At 38.4% G+C, this 18,853-nt stretch overlaps 1 protein-coding gene and 1 pseudogene across 8 annotated transcripts; both read left to right on the top strand.

Annotated features, from left to right (window-relative positions):
- The first annotated feature begins 916 nt into the window (after nt 1-916).
- LOC112170106 (disease resistance protein RPV1) lies at nt 917-8,454 on the top strand. Of its 8 annotated transcripts, none has more exons than XM_040508914.1 (7): nt 917-1,554; nt 1,914-3,006; nt 3,179-3,652; nt 3,748-6,102; nt 6,182-7,019; nt 7,429-7,557; nt 7,637-8,454. In XM_040508914.1, exons 1-5 carry the CDS (start codon nt 1,067-1,069, stop codon nt 6,698-6,700), a joined length of 4,929 nt encoding a protein of 1,642 aa, XP_040364848.1. In that variant the 5' UTR covers nt 917-1,066; the 3' UTR covers nt 6,701-7,019; nt 7,429-7,557; nt 7,637-8,454. The 8 variants fall into 8 exon arrangements, with proteins under 8 accessions (XP_040364848.1, XP_024163033.1, XP_040364847.1 ...); XM_024307265.2 differs by having other exon boundaries at nt 7,445-7,557; nt 7,655-8,451; XM_040508913.1 differs by having other exon boundaries at nt 7,445-7,557; nt 7,637-8,451.
- Nucleotides 8,455-8,831: 377 nt separating this feature from the next.
- Nucleotides 8,832-17,898, top strand: LOC112170118 (annotated as a pseudogene).
- Nucleotides 17,899-18,853: the final 955 nt, after the last annotated feature.

Genomic DNA, 18,853 nt, shown 5'->3' with positions numbered 1-18,853 from the left:
AGGGCCTGGAGGATATATTGTTGTTTGGTTTTAGTTTTTTTTTTACTGTAATTTCTTCTTGTTCTTCCTTTGTGGCCTGGCGGATTTAAGAAGAAACACTCAACTTAGTAGCATCTTCTTTTTTTCATTTGGAGTGATTGTTTGATGTAAGAGTTTTTCATTTTGATGATTAGTTTTGTTTTTTTCTTTACTACAGGTTTTTGGATGGAAGACTAGACTTTTATCAAAAAGATGAAGTATTGGTGTGAATGCGAGATGAATATGAAGATAGAACTATGCTATTGAATTTTGATAATGAGCATCGAAGTTGGCTCGAAATCAATTATCTTCTTTTTTTATCTCTCGCAGGCGGCATATAAGAGTTTTGTATATGACATATAATTATGTAAAGATACATTAATGCTATATGTCTTCTATCTTGTTCTTTGGTGTGAAAGTGTTTGTTTAAGAGTTGCAGGGAAAAAAATCTAATGGATTCTTATTTGCAACGAAGTTGGAAGATTCTAAGATATATGTGTAGATGTTTGAAGGGTACTAATGCATTCTAATAGAAGATTCTAAGTAAATATATAGATGTTTGATAGAGAGAGAAAAGAAAAAGAAAACAATATTTCAACAGAGGGGCATTTCAGGAAGTAAAAAGATAGTAGATGGGAGATAATATTAAAAAAGTTGAAGGGAGTGTAAATTTTAATTTTGAGAGTGTAGATTTCAGTTCCCTTTAAGAAATGGACTGTATTTGACCCCTTCTTAGACTCATCATTAATGGGCCATGTACACTTTCAAACAAATACAAGTTTTGCATTTCGGTCCAAATTTTCACAGGCCCAATTTTTTTAAGTTTTTACTATCTCTCCTATCCTCCTGTTTCTTGACGAGTTGACTCGGAGTCCCCCTTATCCCCAAATTACCAATGACTTACCCAACGCGTAGAAAGACAGACGACGACTCTTGACGAGTTGACTGGTAGACTGCGATCTGTGTTTGTCTAATAGAACGAGACGAGCAGTTCGCGTTCATAATCGATCGTTTCTCTAGCTTTGATCTTGTTGGTGTTTCTCTAATAATGGCCGCTTCTTCATCTTCACCTTCTTCTGGTGGTCATTGCAAGTATCATGTCTTCCTCAGTTTTCGAGGGGAGGATACCCGCAAAAACTTCGTTTGCCATCTCTACAGAGCTCTAGAACAGAAAGCAATCCACACCTTCATCGATTCTGAAGAGCTCGAAAAAGGCAACAAAATTTCCGAGTTACTCAACGCTGTTGACGAATCGAGGATTTCGGTTGTAGTTTTATCTTGTCAGTATGCCACTTCCACATGGTGCTTAAAAGAGCTCGTCAAAATCATGGAATGCATGGATAAGAAGCAGCAGATTGTGGTGCCCATTTTCTATGGGGTAGATCCCTCCCATATTCGAAAATTGAAGAAGAAGTTTGGGAAAGCTTTTGCCAAACATGAACAAAATCCTAACCTCGACAAGGAAGCACTGGAGACCTGGAAAACTGCACTAAAAAGAGTCTCGGATGTATCTGGCTGGCACTCGCGAGAGTGCAAGTGAGTATTCTATATGCTGCTGTTTATTTCTTTACTTGAATTCTTGCAAGTTTTTCACTTTCAAAATTTCAACTTGGTTATTCTTTACAACTATGCAGTATAGATTATAAATAACTCAAATCTACCCAGTTTGTGTCTTCGTGATGTGCTAGCTAGTTAACTTCTTCATTTTTTTAATTTTTTTTTGGTGGTCTGAATATGTGCCAGTTAACTTGGCAATTCCTTAACCTTATTGGATTTAATTGTTTTTTGTCAATCTATTTAGTTGACATTTTTATGGCAGCGGACATGGATCAATGTTGTATAAGACGGGATGTCTTGCTCTGACTATTTACAAACACTCTTTTCAAATTTTCCAGGGATGACATCGAGCTTATTGAGAATATTGTAGGAGACGTATTCAAAAAATTGAATAAATTCCCTGGACTTTCCAGTCAACCAGACAATTTGGTTGGAATGGATCATCACATTAAGGAAGTGAATAAGCGATTGTGTCGTGGGAAGAATGATGTTGGTGTTGTTGGAATATGGGGTATGGGTGGTCTAGGCAAAACAACCATAGCTAGAGCTGTTTATGACAAAATCGCTCATCAATTTGAACACAAATGTTTTTTTTATAATGTGAAAGGACGTTTTCTGGAGAAGGATGAAGCACAAATGCGGGGAGAACTTCTGTCTATGATCTTGAAGAGAAATATGCACAGTGTAGACATTTTCAATGAAGGTTCCAATGCAATACTGGGTAGGTTAGGTAAGAAAAAAGTTCTAGTTGTTCTTGATGATGTGGAAACGTTTTTCCAAATTGAAGCCTTACTTGGAGATTTTTATTCATTTGGTGCTGGAAGTAGAATCCTTGTAACAACTAGAGATAAGGAATCACTAGCTGGAGTTTATGAGACATATGAGCCCATGTGTTTAGATCATAATGAATCTCGTGAACTCTTTATGAAGTATGCCTTCAAAAAAAACCAACTCAGTCAAGAGTATAGTGATCTCTTAGAGCGAGCCATAGAACATGCTCGGGGTCTTCCTTTAGCACTTAAAGTCTTGGGAGCTTCTCTTTGTGACAAAAATATACACCAGTGGAAACAGCGGTTAGAGAAAATCAAGGAAATCCCGCCAAGGAAGATTCTGGATGTGCTTAGAACAAGCCTTGAGGGACTAGACCATCAAGAGAAAGCCATATTTCTAGATATTGCATGTCTCTTTAGAGGATGGAGAAAAAAATTTGTCACAGAATTATTAGAAAGTTTGGGCTTCTGTGCCCTCGATGGATTAAGCGTTCTAGAGGACAGAGCACTCATAACTGATAGATTTTCGAGACTCGACATGCATGATTTACTACAAGAAATGGGTAGAGAAATTGTCCGCCTAGAATCTCCTTCAGATCCTGGGAAGCGCAGTAGGTTGTGGAGTTGTGATGATGTTAGTCGTGTATTGACTCAAAATACGGTGAGATATTCAATCATGATCATTTTCTAGCTCTTTTCCATGTCATATGTGTACATAATGTTTGGTAAAAGATTCAACTTTGACGAAAATCAAATTCATGGGAATGTTGTATTAACTTTCTGATAATGTTCTAGATTTTGCACTAGCATATAATTTGCTATTGGTTATGCAGGGGACGGATGCAGTTGAATGCTTAATCCTAGACTTGTCGAACTCAACAGTCAACCTATGCATACAGACTGGAGCTTTTATTAGAATGACGAAGCTAAGACTGCTCATGATTTATTATTCATTCTTCAATGCATCTGAATACGATTATTTCGATCTCGATTATTTCAATCTCGATTATTTCGACGCCGATTATGACGACTATTACTGTCACAAATATGATTACGGTGACTATGACTGTGACGGTGACATTGGCAGTGAATACTATTTTCCAACTATTAGACGCTGTGATCGTTTATGTCCTGTTGGTGGTAAACAACTCTGGACGGAGGACTTGGAGTATCTTTCTCAAGAATTGAGGTTTCTAGTATGGCATGGATGCCCACTAAAGTCTTTGCCATCAACCTTTAACCCAACGAATCTTGTTCAACTTGACATGCGTGGTAGTCACATTCAACAACTTTGGGAAGGAATCAAGGTACAATTATCTACGTATCTTTTTCTTGTTTGAAAATTATAAAGTTCTATATGCCCCATGTATGAAGACATGTTTTCCCCGTTTTTTTAATGCAGCCCCTGCCAAATCTGAAAGTCATCATGTTAAGTCACTGTCAATACCTTATCAAAATCCCTGACTTAACTGAGGCGATAAATCTTCAGAGATTATTTTTTGATGGCTGTTCAAGTTTAATTGAGTTTGAGTTTCATTCATCCATTTATGCTCTTCAAAACCTCCATGTCTTGGATCTAAAGGGGTGCAAGCAACTTAAGATTCTGCCAAGCTGCATTCATATGAAATCTCTATGGATCCTTTGTCTTTCTGGTTGTTCAAATCTTGAAACGTTTCCAGAGATTTTAGAGGTTATGACAAAGCTAAAATGGCTTTATTTAGATGGGACTGCAATTAAAGAACTTTCGTCATCTATTAACAATCTCACTGGGCTTCGTGTTTTAAATCTCAAGAATTGCACAGAACTTAAGACTCTACCAACCAGCATTCATATGTGTTCTCTTCAGACCCTTTCCCTTAATGGCTGCTCAAATCTTGAAATTTTTCCGGAGATTTCAGGAATCATGAACCGGCTATTTGAGCTTCTTTTAGATGAGACTGCAATTAAAGGACTTCCCTCATCAATTAATCTGCTTCCAGAGATTAGAAAGTTAAGTATGAGGAACTGCAAAAGCCTTGTCTTTCTTCCTGACAGTATCTGTAATTTGGCATACCTTACACATTTGGATCTGCAGGGTTGCACAGAACTTAAGACTCTACCAACCAGCAATCATATGCGTTCTCTTCAGGCCCTTTTCCTTGATGGCTGCTCAAATCTTGGAAAGTTTCCAGAGATTTCAGGAATCATGAAGGAGGTATCAGAGCTTCTTTTAGATGAGACTGCAATTAAAGGACTTCCCTCATCAATTAATCTGCTTCCGAAGATTAGAAAGTTGAGTATGAGGAACTGCAAAAGCCTTGTCTTTCTTCCCGACAGTATCTGTAATTTGGCATACCTTACACATTTGGATCTGCAGGATTGCACAGAACTTAAGACTCTACCAACCAGCATTCATATGCGTTCTCTTCAGACCCTTTTCCTTGATGGCTGCTCAAATCTTGAAAAGTTTCCAGAGATTTCAGGACTCATGAAGGAGGTATCAGAGCTTCTTTTAGATGAGACTGCAATTAAAGGACTTCCCTCATCAATTAATCTGCTTCCAAAGATTAGAAAGTTGAGTATGAGGAACTGCGAAAGCCTTGTCTTTCTTCCCGACAGTATCTGTAATTTGGCATACCTTACACATTTGGATCTGCAGGGTTGCACAGAACTTAAGACTCTACCAACCAGCATTCATATGCGTTCTCTTCAGACCCTTTTCCTTGATGGCTGCTCAAATCTTGAAAAGTTTCCAGAGATTTCAGGACTCATGAAGGAGGTATCAGAGCTTCTTTTAGATGAGACTGCAATTAAAGGACTTCCCTCATCAATTTATCTGCTTCCAAAGATTAGAAAGTTGAGTATGAGGAACTGCGAAAGCCTTGTCTTTCTTCCCGACAGTATCTGTAATTTGGCATACCTTACACATTTGGATCTGCAGGGTTGCACAGAACTTAAGACTCTACCAACCAGCATTCATATGCGTTCTCTTCAGGCCCTTTTCCTTGATGGCTGCTCAAATCTTGAAAAGTTTCCAGAGATTTCAGGACTCATGAAGGAGGTATCAGAGCTTCTTTTAGATGAGACTGCAATTAAAGGACTGCCCTCATCAATTACTCTGCTTTCAGGGATTGGAAAGTTGAGTATGAGGAACTGCAAAAGCCTTGAATCTCTTCCCGACAGTATATGTAATTGGGCGCTAACACATCTGGATCTCACAGGTTGCACAGAACTTAAGACTCTACCAACCAGCATTGATATGAGTTGTCTTGAGACCCTTAAGCTCGATGGCTGCTCAAGTCTTGATAAGTTTCCAGAGATTTCAGGAATCATGAAGGAGCAACCCAAGCTTCCTTTAGATGAGACCGCAATTAAAGGACTGCCCTCATCAATCAAAGAACACTGTAGTTACTCTGCTCTGCGACATCTTGGTTTAAGTGACTGCAATCTGTTGGAGTTATCAGATGGTATTACTCATTTGTCTTCATTGAGAACATTAAAGTTGTGCAGAACCAACTTGGAGAGCTTACCTGTGACAATGAATCGACTTTGTTGTTTAACGCATCTTGAACTGGAAGCTTGCAAGAGGCTGAAATCAATACCAGAACTTTCATCGAGTATAAATTACATAGATGCACATGAGTGCACAGCTTTGGAAACAGTTTCAAAGCTAAAGCCTCTGCCCCGTGGGAATAATTTCTTTACATTTTCTAATTGCCTCCAGCTGGTACAAACAAATCTATTCAGAGATATTGTGGAAAAATATGCGGATTTTCAGGTCCCTCTCTCACCCTCTCCCTCTCTATGATAAACACAAGGTGAACCAAATAAAATTGACTGTCGTTTTCAATGTGTAGGATAACTACCGGCAACCTCTTCGGTTGAATATGTGTTTTCCTGGAAGTGAAGTTCCCGATTGGTTCACCCATCAGAGTGGGGGATTTTCAGTACGTGTGCCGCTACTGGCAAATTGGTTGGACCGCAGCTTTTTGGGATTCGCCATCTGCGCTGTTCTAAAATACCAGGAAGTTCATCATTATCCATCTCCTTTATCGGCTACTTGTTTATGTACCTTCAAAGGAAGAAGTGATGATTGTAGTTTCAGTTTTGATTTGCTCGATTCGGTGTTCAGAATTGATAGAATCCTTCAGACAGATCACATGTTCCAGGGATATGTGTCGTGGTCTGAATGTCACTTGATCCCAGAAGGAAAGCGGGTCAATGAAACCTACACTGAGGCCACATTTCAGATAGAAAGTGAATTTACAACAGAACAACACCGCATCACAAGCTGTGGAGTTCATTTCGTTTATGCCCCAAGTGTATGTGGACAGTTGTGGGACTGGAGTTGTCCTCTATCGACACCTGTGAAATGAGAAACGAAGAAACACAGAGGGTGGAAATCACTGAAATTTCGATGGAGGTAGAGTCGTTGGAGTCAGGGGAAGGGATAGACACCTCCCACACACTGCAGCTGTTACTAGAACAACCGAAAGAGAGAGAAGGAGAGAAAGATACAATGGAGATGACGAAGCATGAGGAGGGGTGCTCGGGTTCCTTGTGCTGCTGCCTGCTTGTTGTTGGATGGTTGCATTATGTTAATGGAACGAGTAGCACAAGTCGCAATGTCATCGTAGTTACCGGAAGCTGATGCCTCGGGGGAATGGGGAATCCTCAAATTAACTCTCTAGGTAGGTAATGCTCAATACTACTGTGACAAACCTTTTGTTTTGTCTTTTCCTGTTTTTGCTTGGTAGTCAAGTCAGTAGACTCAATACTCTGTGCTAGACTGACACTGTTAAAGAAGCAAACATAACAGACTCAATAGTCAATACCAAATTTTAGAAGCTAGAGTGAAGCAATGAATAATGGTCCAAGTCTGGGTTGTATTCTTGTTTTTCGGAGGTAGTCGGACTTTGGATCTGGTACAGTCATATACTAGTGTTTGTGGGGGGTTTGTGATTGCTGGGCAATGTTTATGATTTAAGCCTTTTATTTGTGCCTGTTGGACTATGCCTATGTATTTTTGTCATTCTGTTGGGTCCTCTGGCTTGTGCTTGTATATATCTGGAGTCTTTGGGACAATGGTAATTCAGGTTGTAAGATAATTTTGATTGCAGCTAGCTAGCTAGCCAGGTCACATGAACTTGGAAGAACTGGAGCTGCAGGATGAATGTCGTTTTTTGTCAATGAAGCTACCGCACAAGGCGTTTTTGGAAGGTCTTTCAGAAAGGTACATTTATATAACTGATTCAAGTGTCTGGAACTTTTAATGGTAGTTTAGTGATTGCATTTCACTGACAAATATTTAGATTTTATTTTGAAGGAAGGCTCTTGACCCAGGTTTCGTTTACGTCATTCAGCCGAGCTCGAGGTGTTGGCCACTCCAGGGAACTTGAACTATAGCATGATTTCTGTCAAGTTTCCGGAGAAGACATGTTTTGGTTTACCGTTTACAGTTGATGGAAGTGTCACTGATGTTGGCTTTTCAAGTTACCATGCCATAGTTTCGCCATTCCAGGGTGGTTATGTGAAAGTTGAGCAGTGGATTTCTGAACTTCTCCATAGTTTCGCCATAGTCTGCGATTTTTTTGACATGAATGAATCTCAAATGGATGGTTTTATTGCTTTTGATGAACAAACAAATTTTCTGTTAACAACCTTTAATTTTAAGCTCACACAAACCATATTTTCCCAGTGGTGGTTAATTATCCCCTCTCCATGATCATCTAGCTTGTCTGATGACTAGAACAGAAGCAAACCAATGTCATGTGTAGTGAGATGAAATGTGAAATTCACATGAAGATCAAATCTGATTCTTGATCAGAACAAGTTCATAGCTGCTCAGAATTCAGGAATCCCCCGACTTTACAGTTCTTGGTGCGAGTCTTTGAAAAATGGGCTGATTGGACCTTCTTGGACTCATCGTTAATGGGCCATATACAAGTCCAAATATGAGTACTTCCGCTTAATTGGATCATGGGTCGTTAGAATATTTGGGCCTTAAAATATTCGAAAAGAGAACTAGAGAAGCACCCATCTCGTTGTGATTGGATTTCCTGGGTCCATTTCTGACCATAAGTCAAAACAAGTCCAACGAGAACTTGCAGTATTAGGCTCTTGTATGCAATTACAAGATGAAATTACGAAAATGTTCACCTGGTCAGTTATTGACCAAGAAAATAATGTTCAACCACCCTTGGATGTAAATCTAATGGCAGAGAGAATTATTATTAAATTGAGGTGTTTTGTTTTCCACCCTTAGATGTAAATCTAAGGGTTATTGAGCATAAATTCTTTGGTCAGCAACTAACCAGGTGAACACTACTGGGATGAAATTATATTATACTATATATTAAAGGAGGGTGCGGGATTTACTGTTCATAAACGGCTTAGTAACAGTACCGGCTCGAGCCGAGCCGATAATTGAAATTACAATTTTGTCCTTTTTTAAATAATTTACAGCCTTGCCATCTGCCCTAAATATAAAAATTCTTCTCCAGTTTGCGGCCAATTTTTTTCTTTCCTTTTCTCTCGCTCAGTCGCTCTCCTTACTCTCCTCGCTCTGAACTGTACGGAGCTTTCAAATTTCAATTGGTTTTTGGAGAAATCTTAGAAGCTACAGGCTACAACTTGAAGGCACCAATTAAACAACATAGTTTGCAATTCAGCGATTACATTTCAATTGATGGGAAGTTGTAAACCTAATCGACAAGAGAAGGAAGAAGATGTATTTGGGTTTTAATCTGAGAAGGAAGAAGATGAATTTGGGTAATCGGTTTGCAATTCCTTTTCTTTTCTTTTTTTTTTTTCCCTCAGTTACGTCTAATCGATTGAATCGGATGGTTGGTTTTTGTGGTTTAATTTACAATGCTTTTTCACGTCTTCAGATATCCTAGAATGGTGCTCTAATTGATTTCCCAGGTTTCAAACTCTGTGCATGTATAAGTTTTTGTGCGGTTTTGGGTTTTTTTTTTTTGTCCAAATCTCTGTTGCTTCTAATAGCTTCTGTGCTTCGCGGTCTTGGTTATAAATGATTTTGATTTGTTCGTTTTAGGTATTTTAGTCGCCTGGTTAAAGCTTTGAAGTTAGGTTCCGGAGCCTTTGGGTCCGATAGAGGAATTTGAGTTGCAATCTTCTTCAGGTTAGACCTTTTTTTATTTCCAAGAAAATAAGTTCTTTGAAATTTTTAGCTGGTTTTGAAATTGGCATTCAACAATTTATGTTCTTAAATTGTTCTTTAGTTGCTGATATTGCTTGGTTCTATGTTTTGGGGTTTACTCTTGAGTTTGTGAAGGGTAAAGATTGACTCTTTTCTCATGTAAATTGAGGGGACTGATGGGAATTTAAAGAAATGGGGTTTATGTTGTTAGTTAAAACGGGATGTGTAAGTTTGGGTCTATTCTCATGTCAATTGAGAGGCTTGAAGGGAATTTGAAGAGATAGAACAGGTATACGTTCTATTGTGATTTCTGAATTTGGTTTGATTTCTGTTGTGATGTTCTTTTAAATGATTATCTCTAAAAATTAACTGTTCTCATCTCATACAATAGATGACAGAGCTTCAAACTCTTATTTGGTTGGAGGGCAATATCGACAGAAAGAGTCCTCTGCAAATTTCAACTACCCCACAAGATTATGGTATGAATCTTCTAATATTGACATTGAGAATTGTGAGAGATGTGTGGGTTCCTTACTAGAGGAATGTTATGAAATTAGTGCGTTGCCATTTTTTTTTCCTTTTCTACAGAAAAATCCTTAATGAACAAATCAGGAGTACATTATCTGCATATACATGATTAATTATCTCCTATGCTAACGTACAATGTTTCTTCAACTAACAGGCCACTAATTACGGATTTACAGTGATCATGATTTGACTGTGTGTAAAAACTCAAGAGGAAGTTGATGAAGACAGGATCAGTAAAATGCCAGATGATGTTCTCTGCTTTCAGGTCAAGATAGGTTGCTATTCTGTACATATTCTTAAACACCTTTGTGGGGAGGAGACCTCACGTATTCCAAATGATGAAGAACCCAGTTGTGATGGTGTAAGCAGACTTGCAAACCATACATTCAGCCATATGGTGAGAAATGGACTAGAATCTAAACTCTGAAACTTATTTTTGACACACTCAGTAGGAGAGGTTTGGTTTTGAAGTTCATTGAGCTTTTTTGTTGTATAGTATTAAAAAAACAAAAAGAACTTTTTCCTCCGAGTTTGACGAGTCTTTTTTCTATGCTTCTTATTACTCGCTTACTCTGCTTTGCACTAGCTGATCGTTCGTGTATATGGGGCTTATTAGTTCTTAACTCAACATGTCTTATTAAGTTTTAAGGGACAATCTGTTTTCTCAAATTAGCATGACAGATTAAAAAGTAAAATCTACATCCTAAATTTGAAACTTCTGACTATCAATAGCTACAACCTTCCTTCAGTTGACACCTATAGTTATTTGATCTATAACTTCTTATGTTGTACTGAGATTTGGTATATCAGTGAGAGATTCTATCTTTGTGAAGGACAGTGTCATTGACCTACATGTAGTTATTATTTACAGTAATAAGCAGTTACATAAACTTTTTTTTTTTAATAGAAATCAGTGTGTTAAATTCTTCCCTTCTGTGATGGTATAGAGTATAAGTTTGCTCTTGCTCCTATATGTTTCTGTCTGGTGAAATGTTTTTGAATTGCTTCGAGGTATAGAAATGATGCGATAACTCATGAAACCTGTGTATGATTCCAAAGCAACTTTCAACTGTATAAAAATCTCAAGTTGTTTTAAATTTGGGAAAACTACAAACTTCCTTCTGCCACAAAATTACAGTAGAGATCGAAAGTTATTGTGAAATGGTTTTTTTTATTTTTCCGCTGTGTTTACTTTGCACGTGAAGGGATTCGCTGCCATTTTATATTTTGCAGGGCAAGCATTACCCCCGGAGCTGTATTGATCGTTATGGCTGGAAGATTCAAGGGCAATAGGGTTGTCTTTTTGAAGCATCATTCTTCTTGCTTGCTTTTGGTCACTGTTAAGTTATTGTTTTTCTTAACTATGTGAGAAATTGTTTTTACTTTTGGTTACCAGTAGTGTTACATGTAGTTTGCTATGTTTGAGTGTTATGTAATGTTTGCAAATGTAGTATTATTAAGCTGACCACCCGCAGCATTGCGCGGGCCGCAATACCTAGTTCTGGACTAATTGATGGCTTCTTCTTCTACAAAATCCGGCGGTCCCTGGAAGTATGATGTGTTCCACAGTTCTAGAGGAGAAGACACCCGCAAGATCTTCGTCGGCCATCTTTACAGAGCTCTGCAACAGAAAGCAATCAACGCCTTCATCGATTCTGAAGGGCTCAGTCAAGGCAACAAGATTTCAGAGCTACTCACATATATTGAGGACTCGAGGCTTTCGGTTGTACTACCTGAATTTCAAATGTTTTGAATCAACTAAGCTCTATGATGTTCATTTTTCTTGAATTTCTATTCAAGGTTTGTGTGCTATAACTTATGATCCCCTTCTCTTAATCAAATTGGACTTTTTTGGTTTAGTCTTATGTATTTAGTTTTTTGTGGTAGCATACATGCATTAATCTTGGAAACTGTAAGTTTAGATACTTGACTCTGATAAGATTACTACAAATTATCAGCTTAGTTGTCATCACATTTTAGTTTAGTTCTATGTCACTATATGTTCTTAGTACCTGTTTCCACTCTTTAATTTACAAACACAGTTACGCGGATTTCTAACTTTTCAGGGATGATGGCAAGCTTATTGAGGAAATTGTTGAAAATACTCTGAAAGAACTGATCAACACATCGTTGAGTAAAGCCAATGGCTTGGTTGGAATGGATTCCCACATTGCAGAAATGAATTCAAGATTATGTCTTCAGGTGAATGATGTTCGGGTTGTTGGAATATGGGGTATGGGTGGTTTAGGAAAAACAACCATTGCTAGAGCTGTTTACGACGAAATTTCTTGCCAATTCGAACACTCTTGCTTTCTTGATAATGTCAAGGAAGCTTTTATAAGTAAGCGTGAAGTACAAATGCAGGTTGATCTTATATTCAGATTGTTGAAGGAAAAGGTGCAGAGTGTAGATTTGGACAGAGGTCGGAAGATGATAATGGAAAGGCTAGGTATGAAAAAAGTCATAGTTGTTCTTGATGATGTGGAAACTTTTGCCCAAAGTGAAGCCTTGCTTGGAAAACTACATGCATTTGGTGAAGGAAGTAGAGTCATTGTAACAACTAAAAATAAGCAATCGCTAAGTGGGGTTAATGAGACATATAAGCCCACGTATTTAAGCGATGTTGAAGCTCTTGAGCTATTTACGAAATATGCCTTCAGAACAAATCAACCCAATGGAGACTACGATCATCTCTTAAGGCGTGCCATAGAATATGCTCAAGGTTTGCCTTTAGCACTTAAAGTCTTGGGGGGCATTTCTTGATAATAAAAATGTATGTGAATGGGAAGCTGTGCTAGAGAAATTGAAGAAAATCCCACATACAGAAATTCAGGATGTGCTTAGAACAAGCTTCGATGGACTAGACCATACAGAGAAAGAAATATTTCTAGATATTGCATGTCTCTTTAGGAAATGAAACAAAGATTCTGTCACAGAATTTCTAGATAGTTGTGGCTTCTTTCCCCGCAATGGATTAAGGGTTCTAGTTGACAGAGCACTCATAAATATATCAAAAGTCGATGATCTCACCATGCACGATTTACTACAAGAAATGGGTAGAGAGATTGTCCGCCTAGAATCTCCAAAAAAAACCTGGAAAACGCAGTAGGTTGTGGAGTTATGATGATGTTAGTCGTGTATTGACTCAAAATACGGTGAGATATTCAATCATGATCATTTTCTAGCTTGTTTCCATTTTATATGTGTACATAATGTTTGGTAAAAGATTCAACTTTGACGAAAATCAAATTCACGGGAATGTTGTATTAACTTTCTGATAATGTTCTAGATATTTTTCACTAGCATATAATTTGCTATTGGTTATGCAGGCGACGGATGCAGTTGAATGCTTAATCCTAGACTTGTCGAACTCAAAAGTTGACCTATGCATACGTACTGGAGCATTTGTTGGAATGACGAAGCTAAGACTACTGATAATTTATTATTCGTTCTTCAATATATATGATTCCTTCGACTATGACTATGACTATGACTGTGACTGTGAGTCTGTGACTGTGACTGTGACTATGATGAAGGCTATTTTGAATACGTTAAAAGCAGTGAGGATTTTGGGAAGGATGTGTGTTGGAATGAGGATTTTTGTCCCGTTGATGGCTGTAAACAACTCTGGAGGGGGGACTTGGAGTGTCTTTCTCATGAATTGAGGTTTCTCTTATGGCACGGATGCCCGCTAAAGTCTTTGCCATCAACCTTTATCCCGAAGAATCTTGTTAGACTTGACATGGGTTGTAGTTACATTAAACAACTTTGGGATGGAATCCAGGTACAATCATCTATGCATATTTTTCTTGTTTCAAAACTATTAATTTCTATATACCCCATATATGAAACATGTTTTCCTGGTGTTTTACATGCAGGCCCTGCAAAATTTGAAAATCATCAAGTTAAGTCACTGTCAATACCTTGTCGAAATCCCTGACTTAATTGAGGCGATAAATCTTCAGAAACTATTTCTTGATGGCTGTTCAAGTTTATTTGAGGTTCATTCATCCATTTCTGCTCTTCAAAACCTTCATTTCTTGGATCTAAAGGGGTGCAAGCAACTTAAGATTCTGCCAAGCTGCATTCATATGAAATCTCTACGGATCCTTCGTCTTTCTAGCTGTTCAAATCTCGAAAAGTTTCCAGAGATTTCAGAGGTTATGGTGAAGCTAAAATGGCTTTATTTAGATGGGACTGCAATTAAAGAACTGCCCTCATCTATTAACAATCTCACTGGAATTGTTACTTTAGATCTGAAAGGTTGCACAGAACTTAAGACTCTACCAACTGGCATTCAGATGAGTTCTCTTCAGACCCTTGTCCTCGTTGGCTGCTCAAATCTTGAAAAGTTTCCGGAGATTTCAGGAATCATGAAGGAGCTGCTAGAGCTTCGTTTAGATGAGACAGCAATTGAAGGACTACCCTCATCGATTGATCGGCTTCTGGGGATTAAAAAATTAAGCATGCGGAACTGCAAAAGCCTTAAACTTCTTCCTGACATTATCTGTAATTTGGCGGACCTTACACATCTGGATCTGTCTGGGTGCTCAGTACTTCATAAGTTGCCTGAGAAATTGGGGGACTTAGAATCCTTGACGTGCCTTGAAGTACTGGGAAGTGGCATAAAGCATTTCCCATTCTCTGTCTGCTCAAACAAGAAGTTAGTGAGATATTCATTTCATGAATGTGAAGAAATGTTGGAACCATTTTCATCATCGTCATCACTAATCAGATATTATAGTTTCTCTTGTCTGGTTCATCTTGATTTAAGTGACTGCAATCTGTTGGAATTTTCAGATGCTGTTGCGCATTTGCCATCATTGAAAACTTTAAAGCTATGCAGAAACAATTTGGAATGCTTACCTGCAACAATGAATCAACTTGGTTGTTTAACACATCTTGAAGTCAAAGCTTGTAGGAGACTGAAATCAATACCTGAGCTTTCAAGTATTAGTTACATAAATGCGCAGTATTGCGCAGCTCTGGAAACAGTTTCAACACCAAAGACTGATTGTAGAAATCTTGACTTCAGATTTTCTAACTGCTTCCGGCTGTTACAAGTAAATCTGTTTATAGATATTGTTGAAACACATTTTGTTTACCAGGTTCCTCTCTCTCTCTCTCTCTCTCTCTCTCTCTCTCTCTCTACACACACACACACACACACACACACAAACACAAGGTTCTTTGTCACATACACATAGACAAACATGCAAAACAAAGTTAATCCAAATTTGATTACTTATTTACTTGTTTTCTCTGTATAGGATTATCATCTTCGACCTCTTTCATGCAATACGTGTTTTCCTGAAAGTGAAATTCCCAATTGGTTCAGCCATCAGTCCAGGGCTTCTTCAATCACTGTCCAGCTACCACCGAATTGGTTTGATAAGTTGTTTTTGGGATTGGCGCTATGTGCTGTTAGTTGCTTCAATGAGGCTGATCCAAGTTATGCACCTCATGTAGCTGCTCTATGTTACTGTACCTTCAAAGGAAATCAAGGTGACCACAATTTCAGTTTTATTTGCAAGATTGCGGATTCCTGGAGTCAGATCACTTGTTCATGGAATACGTACCATGGTCTAAATTTAGCTTGGCTGAAAAAGGAGAGCCGGTGAATGAACGCTATTACTTTGAGGCCACATTTAAGATTGTAGTAGAAAGTACATGTAATTCCGGGTCAGAACGCCATTGCATGACGAGTTACGGACTTCGTTTCTTTCATGATAATTATATGGAAGGGCAAAGAGAAAGCATGGCTCAGCCCACAAATCATATTGAAGGACTTGGAGCACCTTTCTATCCTGACTGGTTGGAAGTAAGAAAGAGTGAAACAGAGTGGGAGGCAGGGTCATTGGAGTCGGATGAAGAGAGAGGCACGTGCCAAACATTGGAGCTGTTACCAGAGAAACAGACCAAGAGTAAAGAAGAGGAGGAGATAATGGTGGTGGCGGAGCAGGGGGAGGGGTGCCAAGTGTTAGGTTCGGTATGCTGCTGCTTGTCATTGTCTGGATGCATTATGGCTTTGAGAAAGAGAAGGAAACAGAGTCACGAGTCCCTGATGATGGGGACATATCAGAGTTGGGCAGTCACAGTGGTCTGGTGGTGCCAAATTCACAGAGTGAGGGCAAAGAAGAGGAAAAATTGATTGGGGAGGAGTCATTGGAGAGGGTTGTTTGGGCCACGGTGCAGCTGCTTTTACTGGCTGGGTGAAGTATGGTGTGGAAATAGAGAAGTAGCAGAAGCAGATGACTTTGGCTTGCATAAAAGGAAGAAAGATAAATTAAAGAGGTGGCAGTAGTGATCCAAGGTTTGTTTCTCAGCAAAAGCTCATACATTTCTGTGCTGTCTTTGTTGCTCATTGAGACCTTCATGTAATTAGTTTTGTTACTCATCTTTTACTATTTTTGCAACTCAGAACTCACCAATACTTATAAAAGAAATACTCGTTGCTATGCATGAATTCCTCTTATCAAATTTGTGGTATGTTCACATGATTTATCCCTCTATCAAATTTAAGTATGCAAACCTTTCAGGGGAGATGCATGTGTTTGGGTCATCTGGAAAGGCAGAACAACTGAAGGAAAGTATGCCTCAGTGATTTCATTCCCTCTTCAAAAGAATGCCCCTTGTACTGGTACTAACATTAAAGCTGTAAACACCAGGGTAAGTGACTATTAATTTGGTTGCAGATTTGCAATAGGTTTTGAATACTTAGAAATAGCACTGGTGATAATTCTTGAAGACTGATTCAAGTGTGAAACTTGAAATGGTAATTTGTGATTGCATTCCCTTGACAGGTATTTAGCTTTTATTGTGAATTCTTGCATGTGTGAGACACAAGTTTGGTACCATACTGTTTGCCTTGATGGATAATTTTTGTAATATATGCTTGTTGCTTTTGTACAATTTTGTTCTATCTGTAGTTATTTATTGTTCGGTATGAATTTCAGCACTTGATGTTACTATCATGAGAATTTTTTTTCAGAATATCACCATGATTATGCCTCAGTAGTTTATATCTGAGTGCTTGAACTAATTGAAAGTGAGGAGATCATATAAAGTTGGCAACAAATTTGGGGAGATGGAAAATGTATGCTTCTCTATTATAAGATTCTGTAGTCAATGGCATTGGACAGAACGAACTAACTTGCCCTCTTATTCACTCACAGCTCAATAACCCTCATCTTCTCTCTAATGAACTGTCTCTCTGCACAGATAAGATAAGAGGAAAGCAGAGAAGGAAAAGGGAGTCTGGCAACATATCAATGGTCCAATGTTATCAAAGGTGAGTTGCCTAGCTAGCTAGTTAGCTCAGTCCTCTTCTAATTTCTTAGGTACTAGTTTTAATTATTCGTTGCAAATACACAGGTGATCATATCTTACAATCAGTGATGACATTTAACCTCATCTTTCCATCACAGAAAGGGAGAATCAAATCAAGATGAGTAATTGATGCTAGCTAGCAATGGCATTTGGGTAGCTAGAACATGTACCTGTCATCCTAACCATTTTCTCTTCTAAAAGCAACTGCGCAGCTGCAATACTACTCTGCTGCCTCAAGTTGGTTCAGAGAAGTCTTGATGATGATATATGTTGTCGTGCACTGCAGTCTGAAATGACAAACATTGACATGTGAATCTGCAAGCATTTTATGTCATGAATGTTATTGGCATTGAAAGAAGAAAAACACAAAACCCAGTGTAGTCTGGACAAGTCTGCAAGGTTGAAATGTACTGTAAATTAGTTAATTACTTCTCTAGGATTCTGAATGCATTGCCCTTGTGGCTTTTGTTCTTGGTTTTGAACTTTGTATTGGTAAAGCTATGTATGGAGTTCTGCAGAGTTCAAATACAAAAAGATAGAATCTTTCTGAAAGCTCAGGATGGCGTATTAATCAAATCTTAGAATCTTAAAGTAATCCCACCACTAACACCTACAGTCCAGGCCCATCTCTTGACCAATCTACACGGTTGATGAGGACGTAGTAATCAACTGAACCACAGTGCATATTGCTTTCACGATTTGGCAATCGGCGGCCTACGCTATTTTTGCGTTTGTTCCTCGAACTCGAATCCATTTGCTTGATAATTTCTTTTCGGCTGCTCAGTGTTTAGTTGAGATTATGCTGATTGACTGTGTTTGGATTTATTTTCTGTTTGGTTGCACAACAGAATAATGAATAGTGGGAATTACTGGGACTTGTATACTGACAATGCCCTCGTCAATTCGACTTTAGCAACAGGGAGAGTTATATCTCTACTTCTTTATCTAGACATACATTCATTGCCTCTAATTTCTTTCGGATTTGGGGGTTCATTGCATTTGCTGATGTGCTGGTTTTTACATTTTGGTGTTCTGTGCTCATTTAGAAGCTATGCAGATATGTTTTATGCCATTTTTGCTGCTGTTGTCCAATTTATTATAACTTTGTAACTCTTTGGAGTCATTGAAGTCTACAACTCCGTTATATAAGCTCATATCTTTTAGCTATTACCAATCTAAGAGTTCCTTTAACTAAGAACTCTTTCTGCAACTTGGTCATGCATTCATGAATAGCTTTGGTTCTTAATTGTTATTGATCTAGGTTATTGTATGAAACATGTGTACTACGAGTCTCTAAAGTCTTCTGCTTTTGAAGAAGCAATCTTTCTGGAATGAGCCATGAAATTGAAGCACGCTCATCTAGGCTCTTCTGCTTGTGACCATAATATTTGAGTTAGCGGTCAGCATTAGGAAACAAGCAAACTAACCTTAATTGTCTACTGAAACTGTAGAATCCGCGTTCATTAATTCGCTAGAACAACTTCATAGTTACTCGCCACTGATGTTCTCT

The sequence above is a fragment of the Rosa chinensis genome, chromosome 6 (assembly GCF_002994745.2).
Source record: "Rosa chinensis cultivar Old Blush chromosome 6, RchiOBHm-V2, whole genome shotgun sequence".
NCBI classification, from domain to species: domain Eukaryota; kingdom Viridiplantae; phylum Streptophyta; class Magnoliopsida; order Rosales; family Rosaceae; genus Rosa; species Rosa chinensis.
The sequence above is the reverse complement of the archived record's forward strand: the minus strand, read 5'-3'. Positions and strand labels throughout refer to the sequence as shown.